The following is an 18,297-nucleotide window of genomic DNA, read 5'->3' on the forward strand; positions in this document are numbered from 1 at the left end:
AGTGTGGGAAGAAAAACTAATTAAATGTTTCTGTGCATGCTGCAATAGGAGTAGTCCAGCAGTGTTCCAAATTTGAATACATAACTGATTGAGGTTGACCTGACAAGACTAGCTGCAGATGAATAACTCATGGCACCTCTTAGAATATAACTGTTGCTTAGTGTTGGCTTACAGTTAATGTTCAGAACTGGGTTGTCAGTGATGACTGTGAGAACATTTTCATGAAGAGTGGTAACTGCTGAGTGTGAGAACTGTCTAAAATACCTATTAAAATACTCATTAAGGAAATGCTTTTTAAATGCTTTATAAATGTTTAGAATGTTAACTAATTAGGTATTTGATAAAATACAGGAATCGTAGGCATTATTTACATTCATTTAGACATGAAGTTACTTTGTGTAACTATTGTTTAGTCATTCTTTAAATGGATGTAATATGGGATTCTGATGAATAATCAGATTATTAGTCACACAGATTTGCTCCACATTTCTCATATTTGAAATGTTTCATTGAATAAGATTTTTTTCCCAGTAATAGTACACAATTATAGTTACAGAAAAATCAGATATATAAAATGGTAACATTGAATTTTTGGTGAAAATAACATTCGTTAGTCAAAATGTTTTCTCAACTATGAAATTTGCAGAGATACAAAGTTTTATTTACACAAAATGGAGAAAAGGACTTCAATATGAGGAATATAAGTCATGAATCAGACACTTATTATTGGGGTTAAAATTGTGAGTGCATGTGTTCACATAAATCTTACATGTTAAAATATTTCCATATGCAAAATGTTTTTATGTAGTAGGCCTATATTTGTACTCTGATCATCAACCAAATTTAAGTTATGCTTTAGACGATAAGAATAAAAATTACACGCTGTACAAGATTTTTGACATTTTATTCAAATACTATGTACAGCATAGATAAGAAAAAAATAATATTTATATTAGTGTCGATAGCAGACTAAAGGGGACTATTCCACTTTCCTATGTTTCAAGTAGTCAGGGTGATTTCCAGCTGCTTATGAATACCAACTACCTGAGAACAGTATTCACATTGGGGCTGGTGCAGTTATATGATAGAATAAATACAGTAATTTTTATGCAAGTTATAAGGCAAGATCTCCACCTCTTTTCCATTTTAATGGTTTGCATGTCAGTGTCACATTCATTTTGTAAAAATAGATTTTCCATTTGCTTCGCGACTCATGAAGTGGACACCATCCTCTACCTTCCCTTCACAGAGAAATTTGAGATGTTAACTGGGAATCAAAATTAAGACATATAGGTCAGTGAAGAAATGGACAACGGAAACTCCTAAACAATAAAAAATATGAATACTTGAACAATGTCAACCATATATATATACTCCTTACCCTCTCCCTTAAAACCCACATCCTTTCGTCTTTCCCTCTCCTTCCCTCTTTGCCTCTGTATATGTCTGCTTGTGTCTGTATATGTGTGGATGGATATGTGTATGTGTGTGAGTGTATACCCATCCTTTTTTCCCCCTAAGGTAAGTCTTTCCGCTCCCGGGATTGGAATGACTCCTTACCCTCTCCCTTAAAACCCAGATCCTTTTGTCTTTCCCTCTCCTTCCCTCTTTCCTGACGAGGCAACCGTTGGTTGCGAAAACTAGAATTTTGTGTGTATGTTTGTGTTTATATATATCTAAAAAGAAAGATGATGAGACTTACCAAACAAAAGCGCTGGCAGGTCGGTAGACACACAAATTTTGTGTGTATGTTTGTGTTTGTGTGTCTATCGACCTGCCAGCGCTTTTGTTTGGTACGTCTCATCATTTTTCTTTATATATATATATATATATATAGAGGGAAACATTCCACGTGGGAAAAATATATCTAAAAACAAGGATGATGAGACTTACCAAACACAAGCACTTTTGTTTGGTAATTCTCATCATCCTTGTCGACCTGCCAGCACTTTCATTTGGTAAGTCACATCATCTTTGTTTTTAGGTATATTTTTCCTTTGTGGAATGTTTCCTTCTATTATAACCATATATATATATATATATATATATATATATATATATATATATATATATATATATATAGAGGGAAACATTCCACGTGGGAAAAATATATCTAAAAAGAAAGATGATGAGACTTACCAAACAAAAGCACTGGCAGGTCGATAGACACACAAACATACACACAAAACTCAAGCTTTCGCAACCAACGGTTGCCTCATCAGGAAAGAGGGAAGGAGAGGGAAAGACGAAAGGATTTGGGTTTTAAGGGAGAGGGTAAGGAGTCATTCCGATCCCGGGAGCGGAAAGACGTACCTTAGGGGGAAAAAAGGACAGGTATACACTCACGCACACACACACAAATCCATCCGCATATACACAGACACAAGCAGACATTTACAAATGTAAATTATATATATATATATATATATATATATATATATATATATATATATATAATAGAGGGAAACATTCCACGTGGGAAAAAAAAAATATATATATATATATATATATTTTTTTTTATTTACAAATGTCTGCTTGTGTCTGTGTATATGCAGATGGATATGTGTGTGTGTGCGAGTGTATACCTGTCCTTTTTTCCCCCTAAGGTAAGTCTTTCCGCTCCCGGGATTGGAATGACTCCTTACCCTCTCCCTTAAAACCCAAATCCTTTTGTCTTTCCCTCTCCTTCCCTCTTTCCTGACGAGGCAACCGTTGGTTGCGAAACCTAGAATTTTGTGTGTATGTTTGTGTTTTTTTGTGTGTCTATCGACCTGCCAGCGCTTTTGTTTGGTAAGTCCATCATCTTTCTTTTTATATATATATATATATATATATATATATATATATATATATATATATATATATATATATATATATATATTTAAAAAGAAAGATGATGAGACTTACCAAACAAAAGCGCTGGCAGGTCGATAGACACACAAACATACACACAAAATTCTAGCTTTCGCAACCAATGGTTGCCTCGTCAGGAAAGAGGAAAGGCACCCACGTGATTTACCAACTGACCTGCCTACACTGTGAAGCATTCTATGTGGGAATGACCAGCAACAAACTGTCCATTCGCATGAATGGACACAGGCAGACAGTGTTTGTTGGTAATGAGGATCACCCTGTGGCTAAACATGCCTTGGTGCATGGCCAGCACATCTTGGCACAGTGTTACACCGTCCGGGTTATCTGGATACTTCCCACTAACACCAACCTGTCAGAACTCCGGAGATGGGAACTTGCCCTTCAGCATATCCTCACTTCTCGCTATCCGCCAGGCCTCAATCTCCACTAATTTCTAATTTCAATCTGCCGCCGCTCATACCTCACCTGTCTTTCAACATCATCTTTGCCTCTGTACTTCCGTCCCGACTGACATCTCTGCCCAAACTCTTTGCCTTTACAAATGTCTGCTTGTGTCTGTGTATGTGTGGATGGATATGTGTGTGTGTGCAAGTATATACCTGTCCTTTTTTCCCCCTAAGGTAAGTCTTTCCCCTCCCGGGATTGGAATGACTCCTTACCCTCTCCCTTAAAACCCATATCCTTTTGTCTTTCCTTCTCCTTTCCTCTTTCCTGACGAGGCAACCATTGGTTGCGAAAGCTAGAATTTTGTGTGTATGTTTGTGTTTGTTTGTGTGTCTATCGACCTGCCAGCGCTTTTGTTTGGTAAGTCTCATCATCTTTCTTATATATATATATATATATATATATATATATATATATATATATATATATATATATATATCCACCTAAAAACAAAGATGATGTGACTTACCAAATGAAAGTGCTGGCAGGACGACAGACACACAAACGAACACAAACATACACACAAAATTCAAGCTTTCGCAACAAACTGTTGCCTCATCAGGAAAGAGGGAAGGAGAGGGAAAGACGAAAGGATGTAGGTTTTAAGGGAGAGGGTAAGGAGTCATTCCGATCCCGGGAGCGGAAAGACGTACCTTAGGGGGAAAAAAGGACAGGTATACACTCACGCACACACACACACAAATCCATCCGCATATACACAGACACAAGCAGACATTTACAAATGTAAATTATATATATATATATATATATATATATATATATATATATATATATATATTGGTCTGTATATGTGTGGATGGATATGTGTGTGTGTGCGAGTGTATACCCGTCCTTTTTTCCCCCTAAGGTAAGTCTTTCCGCTCCCGGGACTGGAATGACTCCTTACCCTCTTCCTTAAAACCCACATCCTTTCGTCTTTCCCTCTCCTTCCCTCTTTCCTGATGAGGCAACAGTTTGTTGCGAAAGCTTGAATTTTGTGTGTATGTTTGTGTTCGTTTGTGTGTCTGTCGACCTGCCAGCACTTTCATTTGGTAAGTCACATTATCTTTGTTTTTAAGTATATTTTTCCTTCGTGGAATGTTTCCTTCTATTATAACTATATATATATATATATATATATATATATATATATATATATATATATATAATAGAGGGAAACATTCCACGTGGGAAAAAAAAAATATATATATATATATTTTTTTTTTTTTATTTACAAATGTCTGCTTGTGTCTGTGTATATGCAGATGGATATGTGTGTGTGTGTGAGTGTATACCTGTCCTTTTTTCCCCCTAAGGTAAGTCTCTCCGCTCCCGGGATTGGAATGACTCCTTACCCTCTCCCTTAAAACCCAAATCCTTTTGTCTTTCCCTCTCCTTCCCTCTTTCCTGACGAGGCAACCGTTGGTTGCGAAACCTAGAATTTTGTGTTTATGTTTGTGTTTTTTTGTGTGTCTATCGACCTGCCAGCGCTTTTGTTTGGTAAGTCCATCATCTTTCTATATATATATATATATATATATATATATATATATATATATATATTAAAAAGAAAGATGATGAGACTTACCAAACAAAAGCGCTGGCAGGTCGATAGACACACAAACATACACACAAAATTCTAGCTTTCGCAACCAATGGTTGCCTCGTCAGGAAAGAGGAAAGGCACCCACGTGATTTACCAACTGACCTGCCTACACTGTGAAGCGTTCTATGTGGGAATGACCAGCAACAAACTGTCCATTCGCATGAATGGTCACAGGCAGACAGTGTTTGTTGGTAATGAGGATCACCCTGTGGCTAAACATGCCTTGGTGCATGGCCAGCACATCTTGGCACAGTGTTACACCGTCCGGGTTATCTGGATACTTCCCACTAACACCAACCTGTCAGAACTCCGGAGATGGGAACTTGCCCTTCAGCATATCCTCACTTCTCGCTATCCACCAGGCCTCAATCTCCACTAATTTCTAATTTCAATCTGCCGCCGCTCATACCTCACCTGTCTTTCAACATCATCTTTGCCTCTGTACTTCCGTCCCGACTGACATCTCTGCCCAAACTCTTTGCCTTTACAAATGTCTGCTTGTGTCTGTGTATGTGTGGATGGATATGTGTGTGTGTGCAAGTATATACCTGTCCTTTTTTCCCCCTAAGGTAAGTCTTTCCCCTCCCGGGATTGGAATGACTCCTTACCCTCTCCCTTAAAACCCATATCCTTTTGTCTTTCCTTCTCCTTTCCTCTTTCCTGACGAGGCAACCATTGGTTGCGAAAGCTAGAATTTTGTGTGTATGTTTGTGTTTGTTTGTGTGTCTATCGACCTGCCAGCGCTTTTGTTTGGTAAGTCTCATCATCTTTCTTATATATATATATATATATATATATATATATATACCCACCTAAAAACAAAGATGATGTGACTTACCAAATGAAAGTGCTGGCAGGACGACAGACACACAAACGAACACAAACATACACACAAAATTCAAGCTTTCGCAACAAACTGTTGCCTCATCAGGAAAGAGGGAAGGAGAGGGAAAGACGAAAGGATGTGGGTTTTAAGGGAGAGGGTAAGGAGTCATTCCAGTCCCGGGAGCAGAAAGACTTACCTTAGGGGGAAAAAAGGACGGGTATACACTCGCACACACACACATATCCATCCACACATATACAGACACAAGCAGACATATTTAAAGACAAAGAGTTTGGGCAGAGATGTTAGTCGAGGCAGATGTGCAGAGGCAAAGATGTTGTTGAATGACAGGTGAGGTATGAATGGCGGTAACTTGAAATTAGGGGAGATTGAGGCCTGGTGGATAACGGGAAGAGAGGATATATTGAAGAGCAAGTTCCCATCTCCGCAGTTCGGATAGGTTGGTGTTGGTGGGAAGTATCCAGATAACCCGGACGGTGTAACACTGTGCCAAGATGTGCTGGCCATGCACCAAGGCATGTTTAGCCACGGGGTGATCCTCATTACCAACAAACACTGTCTGCCTGTGTCCATTCATGCGAATGGACAGTTTGTTGCTGGTCATTCCCACATAGAATGCATCACAGTGTAGGCAGGTCAGTTGGTAGATCACGTGGGTGCTTTCACACGTGGCTCTGCCTTAAAATGGCTCTGAGCACTATGGGACTCAATATCTTAGGTCATAAGTCCCCTAGAACTTAGAACTACTTAAACCTAACTAACCTAAGGACGTCACACACACCCATGCCCGAGGCAGGATTCGAACCTGCGACCGTAGCAGTCCTGCGGTTCCGGACTGCAGCGCCAGAACCGCTAGACCACCGCGGCCGGCGCTCTGCCTTATATATATATATATATATATATATATATATATATATATATATATATATATATATATAATAGAGGGAAAAATTCCACGTGGGAAAAATATATCCAAAAAGAAAGATGATGAGACTTACCAAACAAAAGCGCTGGCAGGTCGATAGACACACAAACAAACACAAACATACACACGAAATTCTAGCTTTCGCAGCCAACGGTTGCCTCGTCAGGAAAAAGGGAAGGAGAGGGAAAGACAAAAGGATTTGGGTTTTAAGGGAGAGGGTAAGGAGTCATTCCAATCCTGGGAGCGGAAAGACTTACCTTAGGGGGAAAAAAGGACAGGTATACACTCGCACACACCCACATATCCATCCACACATATACAGGCACAAGCAGACATTTGTCTGCGAAAGCTAGAATTTCGTGTGTATGTTTGTGTTTGTTTGTGTGTCTATCGACCTGCCAGCGCTTTTGTTTGGTAAGTCTCATCATCTTTCTTTTTGGATATATATATATATATATATATATATATATATATATATATATATATATTCAGTCATAGTGTGCAGAGATCGTCCAGTATGAGGATAAAGGTAGTGAATCTGATACTCTGCCTTAATTGGACGTTTTGGGAACTTGATGTTTAGCTACCATGGAAGGTGAATGTAAGAACCTCATGGAAGAAGTTATTATATAGAGAAAAATGATTGTTATAGCTAAAAACCCAATCCTTTCATTCAGATCTTATTGTTATTTCATATTAATTTTCCTATGATGAATAATATGAGTGAAAATGATAAAATTGTTGTTATACATAGTCGATAAAGTATTTTTAATCATGATTTGAATAGGCTTAAATACAAATATACATAGAGAACTAAGTCAAAGATAATATTCATAAAATGATCTATAACATGTTTATGTTTGATACAAAACTGAGAATTGCAAACTACAGAAAGGCACATAATAAAGTCCTATGCAAAATCTTAAAATGCGCACCTTTAATTTGAGAAATTTAATGTAGAATGTCACTTCCTTACAGATTAAAACTGTGTACCAGATGCACAGTCGAACCTGGTATTTGACTTTTGTTATCCATCATCTTACCAACTGACCTATCTAAGACACATCCAAGGCCTAAGTCTCGCAATTTCAGTTCTGCCAGTAATCGTCTCATACTTACCAAATTTCACAGAAGCTCTCCTGAATACCTAGCTGGACTTGCACACTTGGAAGAAAAGATATTCCTGAGATTAAGCTTAGCCACAGGCTAGAGGTTGTTTTCTGAATGAATATTTCAGCTTGCAGTGGAGTTTGAACTGCTCTGAAACATTATAACAAATTAATACAAGGAAGGTTCCGGGTCTGATTCCCATTTCAACATACAGTTTTAACAGTCACAGAGTGCGAGGTTAATTATGATAAGATATAATGTTTAACTGTAAACATAAAAGATTTCATTATCATCAGGCTGGGGAGAAAAAGATGAATGGTAAAAGTTGTGTTAAGACGGAAAAGAATTAAGCACATCTCATTTATATATCAAATTGTTCACAGCTGATTATTTCTTTCCACTTACTTTCTCTTTAGTGTGAGAAAAGGAGGAAGTAATAAGTTCACATGAAAGAATTTCTAATTCTCCTATTTGTCATTAGCTTAATTATATTGTAGTAGACTTTTCATATTCCCTATAATGACCAATTCTGATTTATGTCACTGATATTTTGTATATAGCTTGCCTCATGACATTATATGTTTAGGTGGTATAATAATATAAAATAACTATTGCTTGTCTGCAGTATTTTGTAAGTCTTACTTACAGTGTTACACAAAATTTTAGAATTGATGCGTATTTGATTGCAGCTTGTTGATAATGTATATAGAAGTATCCTTTTTAATACATCTTATTGATTGTCATAATTAGTGGCAGGAATAACTGGAGTGGCTATGGTTGTCCTGCTTTGCATCCTTGCGGTGATGTCAGTGGGATATGTTCGCAAGAGACACTACAATGCCTTCTGGTTCACACATCATCTTTTCCTGCCTTTTTTGCTCCTGCTGTTGTGTCACCCTCTCAGGTAGGTATGTATCAAACTCTAAATTCAGGTTTTTGCCTTCTACTGAGAGCACAATAACAAAAGAGTAAGAGTCTCTTCAAAGGAGTCATCTAAATTAAAAACATTTATTAATTGTGCACCTGACCAAATGAATGTGCACTGAGCTGAGCAGAGAGGATGATGATTGAAATTCTTTGCAGTAGTACTGAAAACTGTAAGATTGTTCACAGTAGTTCATATATGTAGAATTATTCATAAGTACCTCCGGGGTTCCAGAAGACGACTGCGTAAAAACTACAAGATATACAGAAAATGCACATATTTCAGTGGATAGAGCAGCCCATCAAGTTTTTAACTCTGTTGCTCAATATGAGCACTGTTTGTGACATGGCAAATGTCAGTATGTGACATTCACCTGGTTTATTTCTTCATTGATAGTCTCGGTGTTGACATACTGCATTGTTATACTGGCTGGAAAATGGGGGGGGGGGGGGGGGGGTAGACATTCAACACTGACTACTGTAAATGATGTTGCACAATTGTGTTTTACATTTCTTTACTTTCACTGTTCACAACCTCTCCAATATTACACAATTATATGACCCGTTCACTGTTGATAAATGTTGATAAGCCTCATTAATAGGTTGCAGGCAACATCAGCATAGTACTACAATAGTTTGCTGTTGAACATCTATGAGCAGTAAAAACCTAACCGCACAGTTCACGTTTCTTGCAGAATAATACGGTGCTTGTGACACTATTTTTCAAATACGTTAAACAGACATTGTCACTAATTGTTCTAACACACAGCTTACTTGTGTTACACTTATTCCACTGTTAAGTTGATGCATTGATGTTAACGTAACCAATACATGTTTCACATCTGAAAATCAGCCATGGACTGACTGTCTTGGGACCAGAAAACAGTCCTTTATATATCCTCACAATAACAGGCACTGAAACTATACATTTTTCGATGTTTAAGTTACAGAAATTACAATTAAAACATAACTCATTCAGTTAACTGAATAATGGAAAAATTCCTTCTTTTTAACAGTTCCTTCTATCACAAAGGTTAGACCAAATTATTTGTTTAAATAATGAAATTAACAGATATAGTTGTACAAACAATACTTTTGACAAACCTGGTAAGTATTTTGGAATTAATTAAGGGTTCACTTTGCTAATATGTTTTCAAATAGAGCTAAGTAAATATTTTAAGAATCCTAGTAGCTCTTCTTCCAAATGTTTATAATTAGTACAGAATTTATATTTGTTTATAAGTCAACAGTAGAATCTAAGTCATAGAACAGTTACTGATTTTAGCCTATAATTTATTTATTTAGCGAATGGTGCTACACACATGGTTTAAATTAGCCTATAATGATCTGTACCAAACGATATTAACTAGAAATTGTCAAGATAAATTTGGGAATTAATTACATACACAAAACTAATCACAAAATTAGACCTGGTGCTATATTCCTTAAGAATTAGGGCCAACCTTTCTCTTTTATCGAAATGCAGATTATACTCATGCATCTTAATGGTAATTAGGAAAAAATGAAAATAAAATGAATTTAAGGAGGCAGGTGTCAAAACAAGAGAGCAAGTAAAGGGATCCCAACGTGCTTCGTCACAAGTATGATACTCAAACTATTGCCATACATGTTCCAACAAGTTGTAACACTCTTACATCACATATGTTTACAAAAATTGACACAAAAAGTATTTAGTCTCAAATTGCATTACTCTCAAGTGATTAAATGATATTTTTGAACTATCTTAAGTGTTTTGAAGCAAGAAATGAAACAAGTTCTTAAATACTTAAGTTGAAGGGTTTATGCAGCCAGAGACTGTTTAACTGTGATAATTCTTCATTCTGTTATATAGCAAAAGATCTGGATTTTTCATTTGTTAGTTCTATACTTGATATCTAGGCAGAGATTTTATATTTTCAAATTTTTACATCCAAGCTATGTACATTGTTCTTTCATTAACAGTTTCCACTTCCAACCGCTTCCTTCTCGCAGCTCCGCAACAACTGTAGAAAACATTGAGAACAACAGACCAATATCCCTGCTGTCATCCTTTTCCAAAGTGATAGAGACAATAATGAAAAACAGGCTTCTGAGCTATCTAAGCAAATTCAACCTCCTCTGCAATGACCAGTATGGTTTTAGGCTGGGCAGAGGCACAGAATCGGCAATAGCACAACTCACAAAAACAGTTTTAAAAGCTCTATACGTGAACAGCTATGTAACGGACCTTTTCCTAGACCTGTCTGAGGCATTTGATACAGTTGACCACCAGAAACTGTTGTATAAGTTAGAGGCACTAGGAGTTAGGGGAGTGGTTAACAAATGGTTTCATTCATATCTAGAAAACAGAGTACAGTCAGTAGAGATCACACATCTCCAGAGGATCAAAGTAGATTGAGAAACATATATTGGGTCCACAATATATCAATATTGCGGTCTCTCAAGGGAACATACTGGGCCCAGTATTGTTTCTGGTATATATAAATGGTTTCCCGCAACACATCAGCCATGGAGAGAAGATGTTGTTTGCTGATGACAGTAACATATTAACCACCACTAAGACACCAGCACAAATGCTAGAAAATTCTACTGAAGTACTGAGGGATGTCTACAAATGGTAACAGGAATGCAAAATAACCTTCACTGTAAAGAAAACAAATATGATATGCTTTAGCATGAACAGCAAACAGAGTCCCTTAAATTTAAAACTAGACAACATCTCCATAGATGATGTACCTACAACAAAATTCTTAGGGTTGCACTTTGACAGCCAAATTAAGTGGAATGAACATGCTATGAAACTCTCAAAAAAAGATATCCACAACATGTTATGCACTTAAGAGTTCCTGCATCTGCATGCAGTGATGAATGTCTGAGGACTGTATGCTTTAGTTATGTTCATTCAGTAATCATTTATGGTATAACAGTATCTAACATGCAAAAGAGAGCAGTAAGGTTTATGTCAAAAAGCAGTAAGTGGGCCCACTGCAGAGAACTTTTTAAAATGTTAGAAATTCTGACTGTTCCTTGTGAATTTACATTCCAAACCATAGTGTATATCAAGAAAAATAAAGAAAATTATAGTACAAATAGCAGTTTTCGTAACAATAGTACAAAAACAAGTCACTGTCTTCACCTAGACAAGAAAAATAAACGTAAGACTCAAAATAGTTTCTTGCATGAAAGTGTAAAACTGGATAATAAACTGCCATAGAAAATAAAAGAAACAGATAACACGTACTGTTTTAGGGAAAACCTTAAATTGTATTTGCAGGAACACTGTTTTTACACTATAAGTGAATTCCATAGTAAAAATGATTGTAAATAACTTTTATCTCATAATGTTTAACTATATGTAATGTTTTGATAAGGATCAAAAATTATTGTAAATGTGGCAAAATATTTAGCAGGAATGAATAATTCTATGTAAATTGTTTTGTAAAGCAAAACATGTTTCTAAAATAAATTTTGTAATATGTTTCTTTAACAATTAACATACAAATATGTAAGCTTTCATCAAAAACAAATTACCATTCTAATCACCTACAATAGCACTAACTATAGTCTGAAATCTTTATTGCTTTACACATATTAGGGTGCTCCATTGCATGCAGAATACTATAAAAGTTACATTTGTTTACATGGTGATCATTTCGTTCACACATCTTATGAAATTTCTGTTTACATATTTTATTCTGGAAGTCAACTGTTATTTCCATTTCAGTTATACAATGATTAGTGTAAACTGAAAATGACATAATTGCAAATATCTGTACATGCAACAAAGTTATAAGGTATCGTGACGCTTAGCAAAGAGACAGATCGTGTATTACTGTGGCGAATCTCAATCTGTTACAGTACAATGTTATGTGCAGTATCAGTGACCACATTAATTATCTGACTTTGCAGCTCTTCCATATTAAGTGGCAGCAGAGACAGGAACATATCATGTTTGATTTAAGCTCCAGCTGTTACTTCAACACTGTTTATGTTGCAAATTAGTACAACTTTCAAACTGAAATTTCTTTTCTTTCGTAAAGTACTTGGTCAAGAATTTCTTAATGTGCCACAGAGATGTTGTGAGAATCATCTTTATGTGTAGAATAAGTTTATTTGTCTAACTTTTCTGAGTAGCCATGTTGTGTGTGTTTCTTTTGAGTGCCTAAACTGAAATACCATACTACCTTTGTTTCCTTTTTGTGGAGAGCATGTCATCAACAAAAATTTGGCCAAATTTGATGAAGTAATATAAGGAGTTTGTTCTACCATTATCAACAGTTAAGAAATGAGTGAGCTATTTCAAACATGCTGTACTCCTCTTGATTATCCATATGAAGTTTGTCCCAAAATTGAATCCACAGATCAAAATACCAAGGAACCGCACACTATATTATTCCAGAATCAGTAATTAAAAGTCTATGAAACAGCTGATGACATGCACATATAAAAACATAAAGATGATACATTTTATTTTAAGAAATAAATATGAGAAATCTTCATGTAACATTGATGCTTCATTTGTCAAATGCAGACCAATAGCGTATGTAAAACAAATAGCTCAGTCATGTTTGCATAATTTTGTCCTTTTAGTACGTCCCGCTGAACTGGAATAGGCCAAATGGCACAATCTTTGAAACTTATGGTAATGTCTCAGAACTCTAGCTGCAGACTTTGTTCCTAGTAAGCTGTGCAATTTGTTTCAAGGTGTTCACTGACCCTGTTTCACTAGCATGGGCTGACTGGCTCCCAGTAAATTGTCTGCTTGCCCTCATAGTTTCAATTTCTCACCAAACCAGTCTGTCAATCTCAGATTTTCACTGTTCATTCATATTGTTAACAAGATTTTCATTTTCTTGGGATTGATTGTCATTCTGTATTTCATACTCTCTGTGAAACATGTCTGAACATAGTTCCAAACTTATATTTCCAAAACCATACTCTGTGCTCCACCATTTCTCTTCCACAGCTTTTATTTTTAGTTGTCTCTTCATATAACTTGCACATCCTGTTTGTCATTGCATGGTGTGTGTCTCATATTGTAGTGACTATTCCATCCAAAGCCTTTTTCAGAAAGGAAGTACACAGGAAAAATATACGCATTCACGCAAGCAAGCACAGCTCATGATTATTTTATTGTCATTCGGCCATTGCAGCAATAGACAACATCATATACATAATAAAATACAATTAATAGTTTGAAAGAAACAACAGGTTTCTTGTTAACATTATAATATTATATTACAGTTGATAAATTCTCTTATGTCATAGAATGGGTGGAGGACTATGACTGCTATCTCTGACTGGAGCAGCTGGAGATAGCAGTCATGTGTCCTTGGGGTGTGCTGGCTGGTGCAAATGTGTGCGTTTTTCCTGTGGACTTACTTTCTGAAGACAGCTTTGGTCAAAAGCTCACTGTGAAACAGTCTTTTTGCTCTGCCTGTCTGCAACTCAGTGTGTCATCTTTATAGTGAGTAACAGTCTGTAATTTTCACAATACTGTAAATTATAATGTCTTGTACTCTGTTCACACTTCAGTTTGAAATGTAGAATAATATGAATTGTTCCCTCTGATTAATTTTTTTGTGAGTTCCACTTTTGCATTTGCATATCCATCCACCAACTTTCTTTCTTCACATTTATAATTGTGTTTCAATACCTTGGTCCATTGTTATGTAATGAGTACTCTTTCTTTCATATACTGCCTGATCTATGTTTTGTAATCAATGTTCTCTCTTTCATATCCTGCCTCATCTACATCATGTCCATTACAATTGCTAATTTCTTTTTTAACTAACCACTGCTTCAACATAATACATAAGCTATCACCTGCAAATGATTATGCCCCATTGTTCTTATTACACCTGTTCCACCTCAGTAGCCACTAGCAACTATGTAATTGATATTGCATCAGTTTATTATAGTACACACAAAATTACATACATGTGTTACTTTTGTGAAACTTGCAGAAGATGAGACTGCAGCAGATAAATCTTTTGCAGTATGATATAGTCACAAAAATTTCTGTGCTCTGTTTTTTATGGTAAATACAAGTCTGATATTGTTTCTTCACATTTGTATTCCATGTGCATTTACCTTTTCTTAACTGTTTGTTTTAGTGGTGTACTGAAGGAATTAAAAAATCCAGAGGAACATATTCCTGGTTGCCTCATAAATGTCACTGGCAACATCACAGAAGTGCAAAGTTCAAAACATATCATATGCAAAAGTGAAGCAATTTTTGTTCCAATGGAGTCTCAGGTAAATGAATAAAAACAATGCTCATCTAAATTTCATTTCAAATTGTTTTAATGATAGTAATCTTACCTTACATGAAGAGAACCAAAGCAGTACTGATGAAAATTGTCTTTAAATCTTTACACGTTTCTATTGATCTTTATCAGTTGGCACAAGATAAATAGGAACATGCACTACAGGACTGAAAACATTCAGATGGAAGTGAAGCCCACAATTTCTAAATTTATAACCCAAATGTAACTAAAATTGAAGAGTTCATACATTTGAATGGTTTGCAGTAAACAGGAATATCCATCATTTATTATTTTAAATTCCACATGTCCAAACAATAATTCAGTAAAACCATGGGTGCTAATGACAATAACTCATGAGCTCCAAAATTACAAACATCAGACATACTCAGCTTTATTGTTGAGGGTTTTGTGGCTTTTGCTCAGGATCATTGCCCAAAGTTTGTTTTATGGTTTTTCTGATATTTTGCCAACTTGACTGGAAAAGGAAAAAAGTATTAAAAAGCCAATGTTGTGACCAAGGAGTCCATCAGTCTCAGGATAATTGAACATAAACAGTATTGCAGGCAGGGCTGGGTGCAGAAATTGGTCATGGCAGAGTGTGTGCTCTGTGGAACCATCCATGTAATAAAATTCACCAATATACATGTTCTCAATGTGAACAGAAGCTAAAATACCTGTTTGACCAGGGAAGCCATAAAACATAAGAACAGTTTTAACAAGAGAGAAAAAAGCATCAAGGTAAACAGATCCTGCATGCCAGAGCTGCACCAATTGCAGCTAAAATGGTGAGAACCACAATGATATGACCAGGAAAAAGCCCTAGAATCTCTGGCTGTGGGTTAGACTCCAGCCCATCACCAGCAATGGAGGATGATTCTTCAACAATGCCAACCATTCACTCTAATGAAATGTCGGATAAATCATTTATACAAACATTGACAGAAGACCTTGAGACAAAAGCCAACAGGTAATACATTATACTAAATTTTAATTTAGAAAATTTAGAAACATTAATTGCATATGTTCTAGGCAACAAATTTGCTGCATGTTGTCCATCATCCAACATGCATGTGGTTATAGACACTGGTTGGCAACATGTGGGCCATCTTTTGTATTCTGCCTCCTGGAATTAATTATCATTCATTTACCAAAGGTGTGGGACTTCCTTATTTATGAAATACTGGAATTTGCTGGAACATCCCATGTGTTTATAAATAGGGGTGCACTCTGCCAAGAAAGGCAGTTGTGCTCCATGTGTACTTTCCTTTTGCTTTCAGTACTAGTTTTTATTAATCCTTCTCTCATAACTTGTACTTGATACCAGTCATTGTGTTCATTTTCACTTTTGTGTAACACCTTATCTTTTACTTGAAAATACCTCCTGCTTAGAATGTCATGCTCACTTACATATATATGAGTTAGCTCACACCAACAACCGTGTTGGTTGAAGATATTAGAGCCCTACAATATTGCTAAGATCTCTGAGCATGTCTGAATGTGTGTTTTCATGGGACTGACTATATGCTGTACAATGAGATAGAAACCGGTTACATGCATTTCTAAAATGTGTACTGAGAATAGATTTTATTTCAGGGTTGGCTATGGATTGTACTACCACTGAGTATATACAGCATAGATGCCACGTACAGAGTAATGCGACGAAATGTTAGATCTGTAACTGTATTACAAGTTACAAGACTACCAGGTGCAGCCATCAGACTTCAGCTGCAATGTTCCTTCACATGCCAGCCTGGTCAGGTAAACTGTGGTAATACAACAGAAACTGCAGGTAGACATAACAATGAAAAGAAAGCAAATGGAAAAAAATTGACACAGCATACTAATTGTGGTAAACCAGTGCTTATCTGCATCTGAATCTGTACTTTGTAAACCACTGTCAAATACATGGCAAAGGGTACTTCCCATTGTTCCAGTTACTAGTGCACCCTCGTATTCCATTCCTAGGTGTTGATATGATAATTATTGCTTGAATGTCTCTGTGTGTGTTCTAACTACTCTAATCTTGTCTGCATGATTCTAAGGGAATAATATGTAGGGAGATTCCTCACATAAAGCTGGTTCTTGAAACTTTGTAAGTAGGCTTTCACAGAACAGTTTTTATCTGTCTTCAAGTGTCTGCCAGTTCAGTTTTTCAGCATCTTATTTCCATGATGGTAGTTTGTAAATCAGGGGGATGCTGACTAATTTGATCATTCAGTTTGCATCTGTGTTGGTTGGCAAGGTGTGGTATCACTTGAGCTAAATCTCAAACCTCTGCAGTGTCATAGAATTGAGGCAGAAACTACCATCTACACTCTTTCATCTGTTATATCAATTCTTTGAGGTTGAAGAATTAGTTGGTGGATTTGAAGGGGTGCTGTTTATATACAACCAGTACGGTTCTCTCTCTCTCTCTCTCTCTCTCTCTCTCTCTCTCCCCCCCCCTCCCTCCCTCTCTCTCTCCCTCTCCTTCTCCCTCTCTCTTCCCCTCTCCCTCTCTCCCCCTCCTCTCACCTCCCCTCTCTTCACCCAGTGATTTAAATCCTTTGCTCATCTGTAATAGCTCAAACACAGGATTATACCAGATACGTACTTACCATAGTTGTTTACTTTATATTGTAACATACTGAGACAATATAAAAAAGTTAAAGTATGGCAATTTCAGTCCATTTTCAGTAGGGTTTTCCCAAGGTCCTGTTTTTGCTGTTACACTGGAATAATCCAGACCAAAGCAGCATCATATATCCATACTATTGTGGTAGTGTCAAATTAGTGTAGTGTGATATTCATTTTATTGATAGGTATTAACAGGGACTCTAAAACATGAAAATAACAAGTACTTCAGCAATGACAGCGTCACCCTGGCCTGCCCTAAGTGCTGCTGCCATGCAATCAAAATTGTATAGATATTTACCAAACCATCAGAGAAAATGCACCTGATCACTCTTAGGAAGATTACCTAGTGACAGTATGTACAAGTACCTCTGACGAAAAAAATCAGAATCACAGATTTTGAGATGTGGTACAATACAACTTTTGCTGTGGCTGATGCAAAACTGATGTATTAACACTTTAAAAATGCTCAGGAAATTGTTAAAGTTATGTTTGAAGAAATCAACATTTTGAAAACACACCCCAGAAGATCGGAGTATATGTGTGTGAACATGTGTGTGTGTGTGTGTGTGTGTGTGTGTGTGTGTGTGTGTGTGTGTTTTACCAATGAATCAATTTGGTACACATACTACTTATTGTCCGAGAAGAAGTACGATGGGGGTAAGAACCACCTAGAATTAAATTT

At 36.5% G+C, this 18,297-nt stretch overlaps 1 protein-coding gene across 1 annotated transcript in view; it reads left to right on the top strand.

Annotated features, from left to right (window-relative positions):
• The window catches only part of LOC126100606 (NADPH oxidase 4-like), a 191,969-nt gene that overhangs the window by 127,353 nt on the left and 46,319 nt on the right, over positions 1-18,297 (top strand). The window contains exons 6-8 of the mRNA XM_049911235.1: positions 8,557-8,710; positions 14,847-14,988; positions 16,593-16,757. Coding sequence (XP_049767192.1) covers positions 8,557-8,710; positions 14,847-14,988; positions 16,593-16,757 — 461 coding nt within the window. The remainder of the gene's footprint in view (positions 1-8,556; positions 8,711-14,846; positions 14,989-16,592; positions 16,758-18,297) is intronic.

Source organism: Schistocerca cancellata, chromosome 9 (assembly GCF_023864275.1).
Source record: "Schistocerca cancellata isolate TAMUIC-IGC-003103 chromosome 9, iqSchCanc2.1, whole genome shotgun sequence".
NCBI classification, from domain to species: domain Eukaryota; kingdom Metazoa; phylum Arthropoda; class Insecta; order Orthoptera; family Acrididae; genus Schistocerca; species Schistocerca cancellata.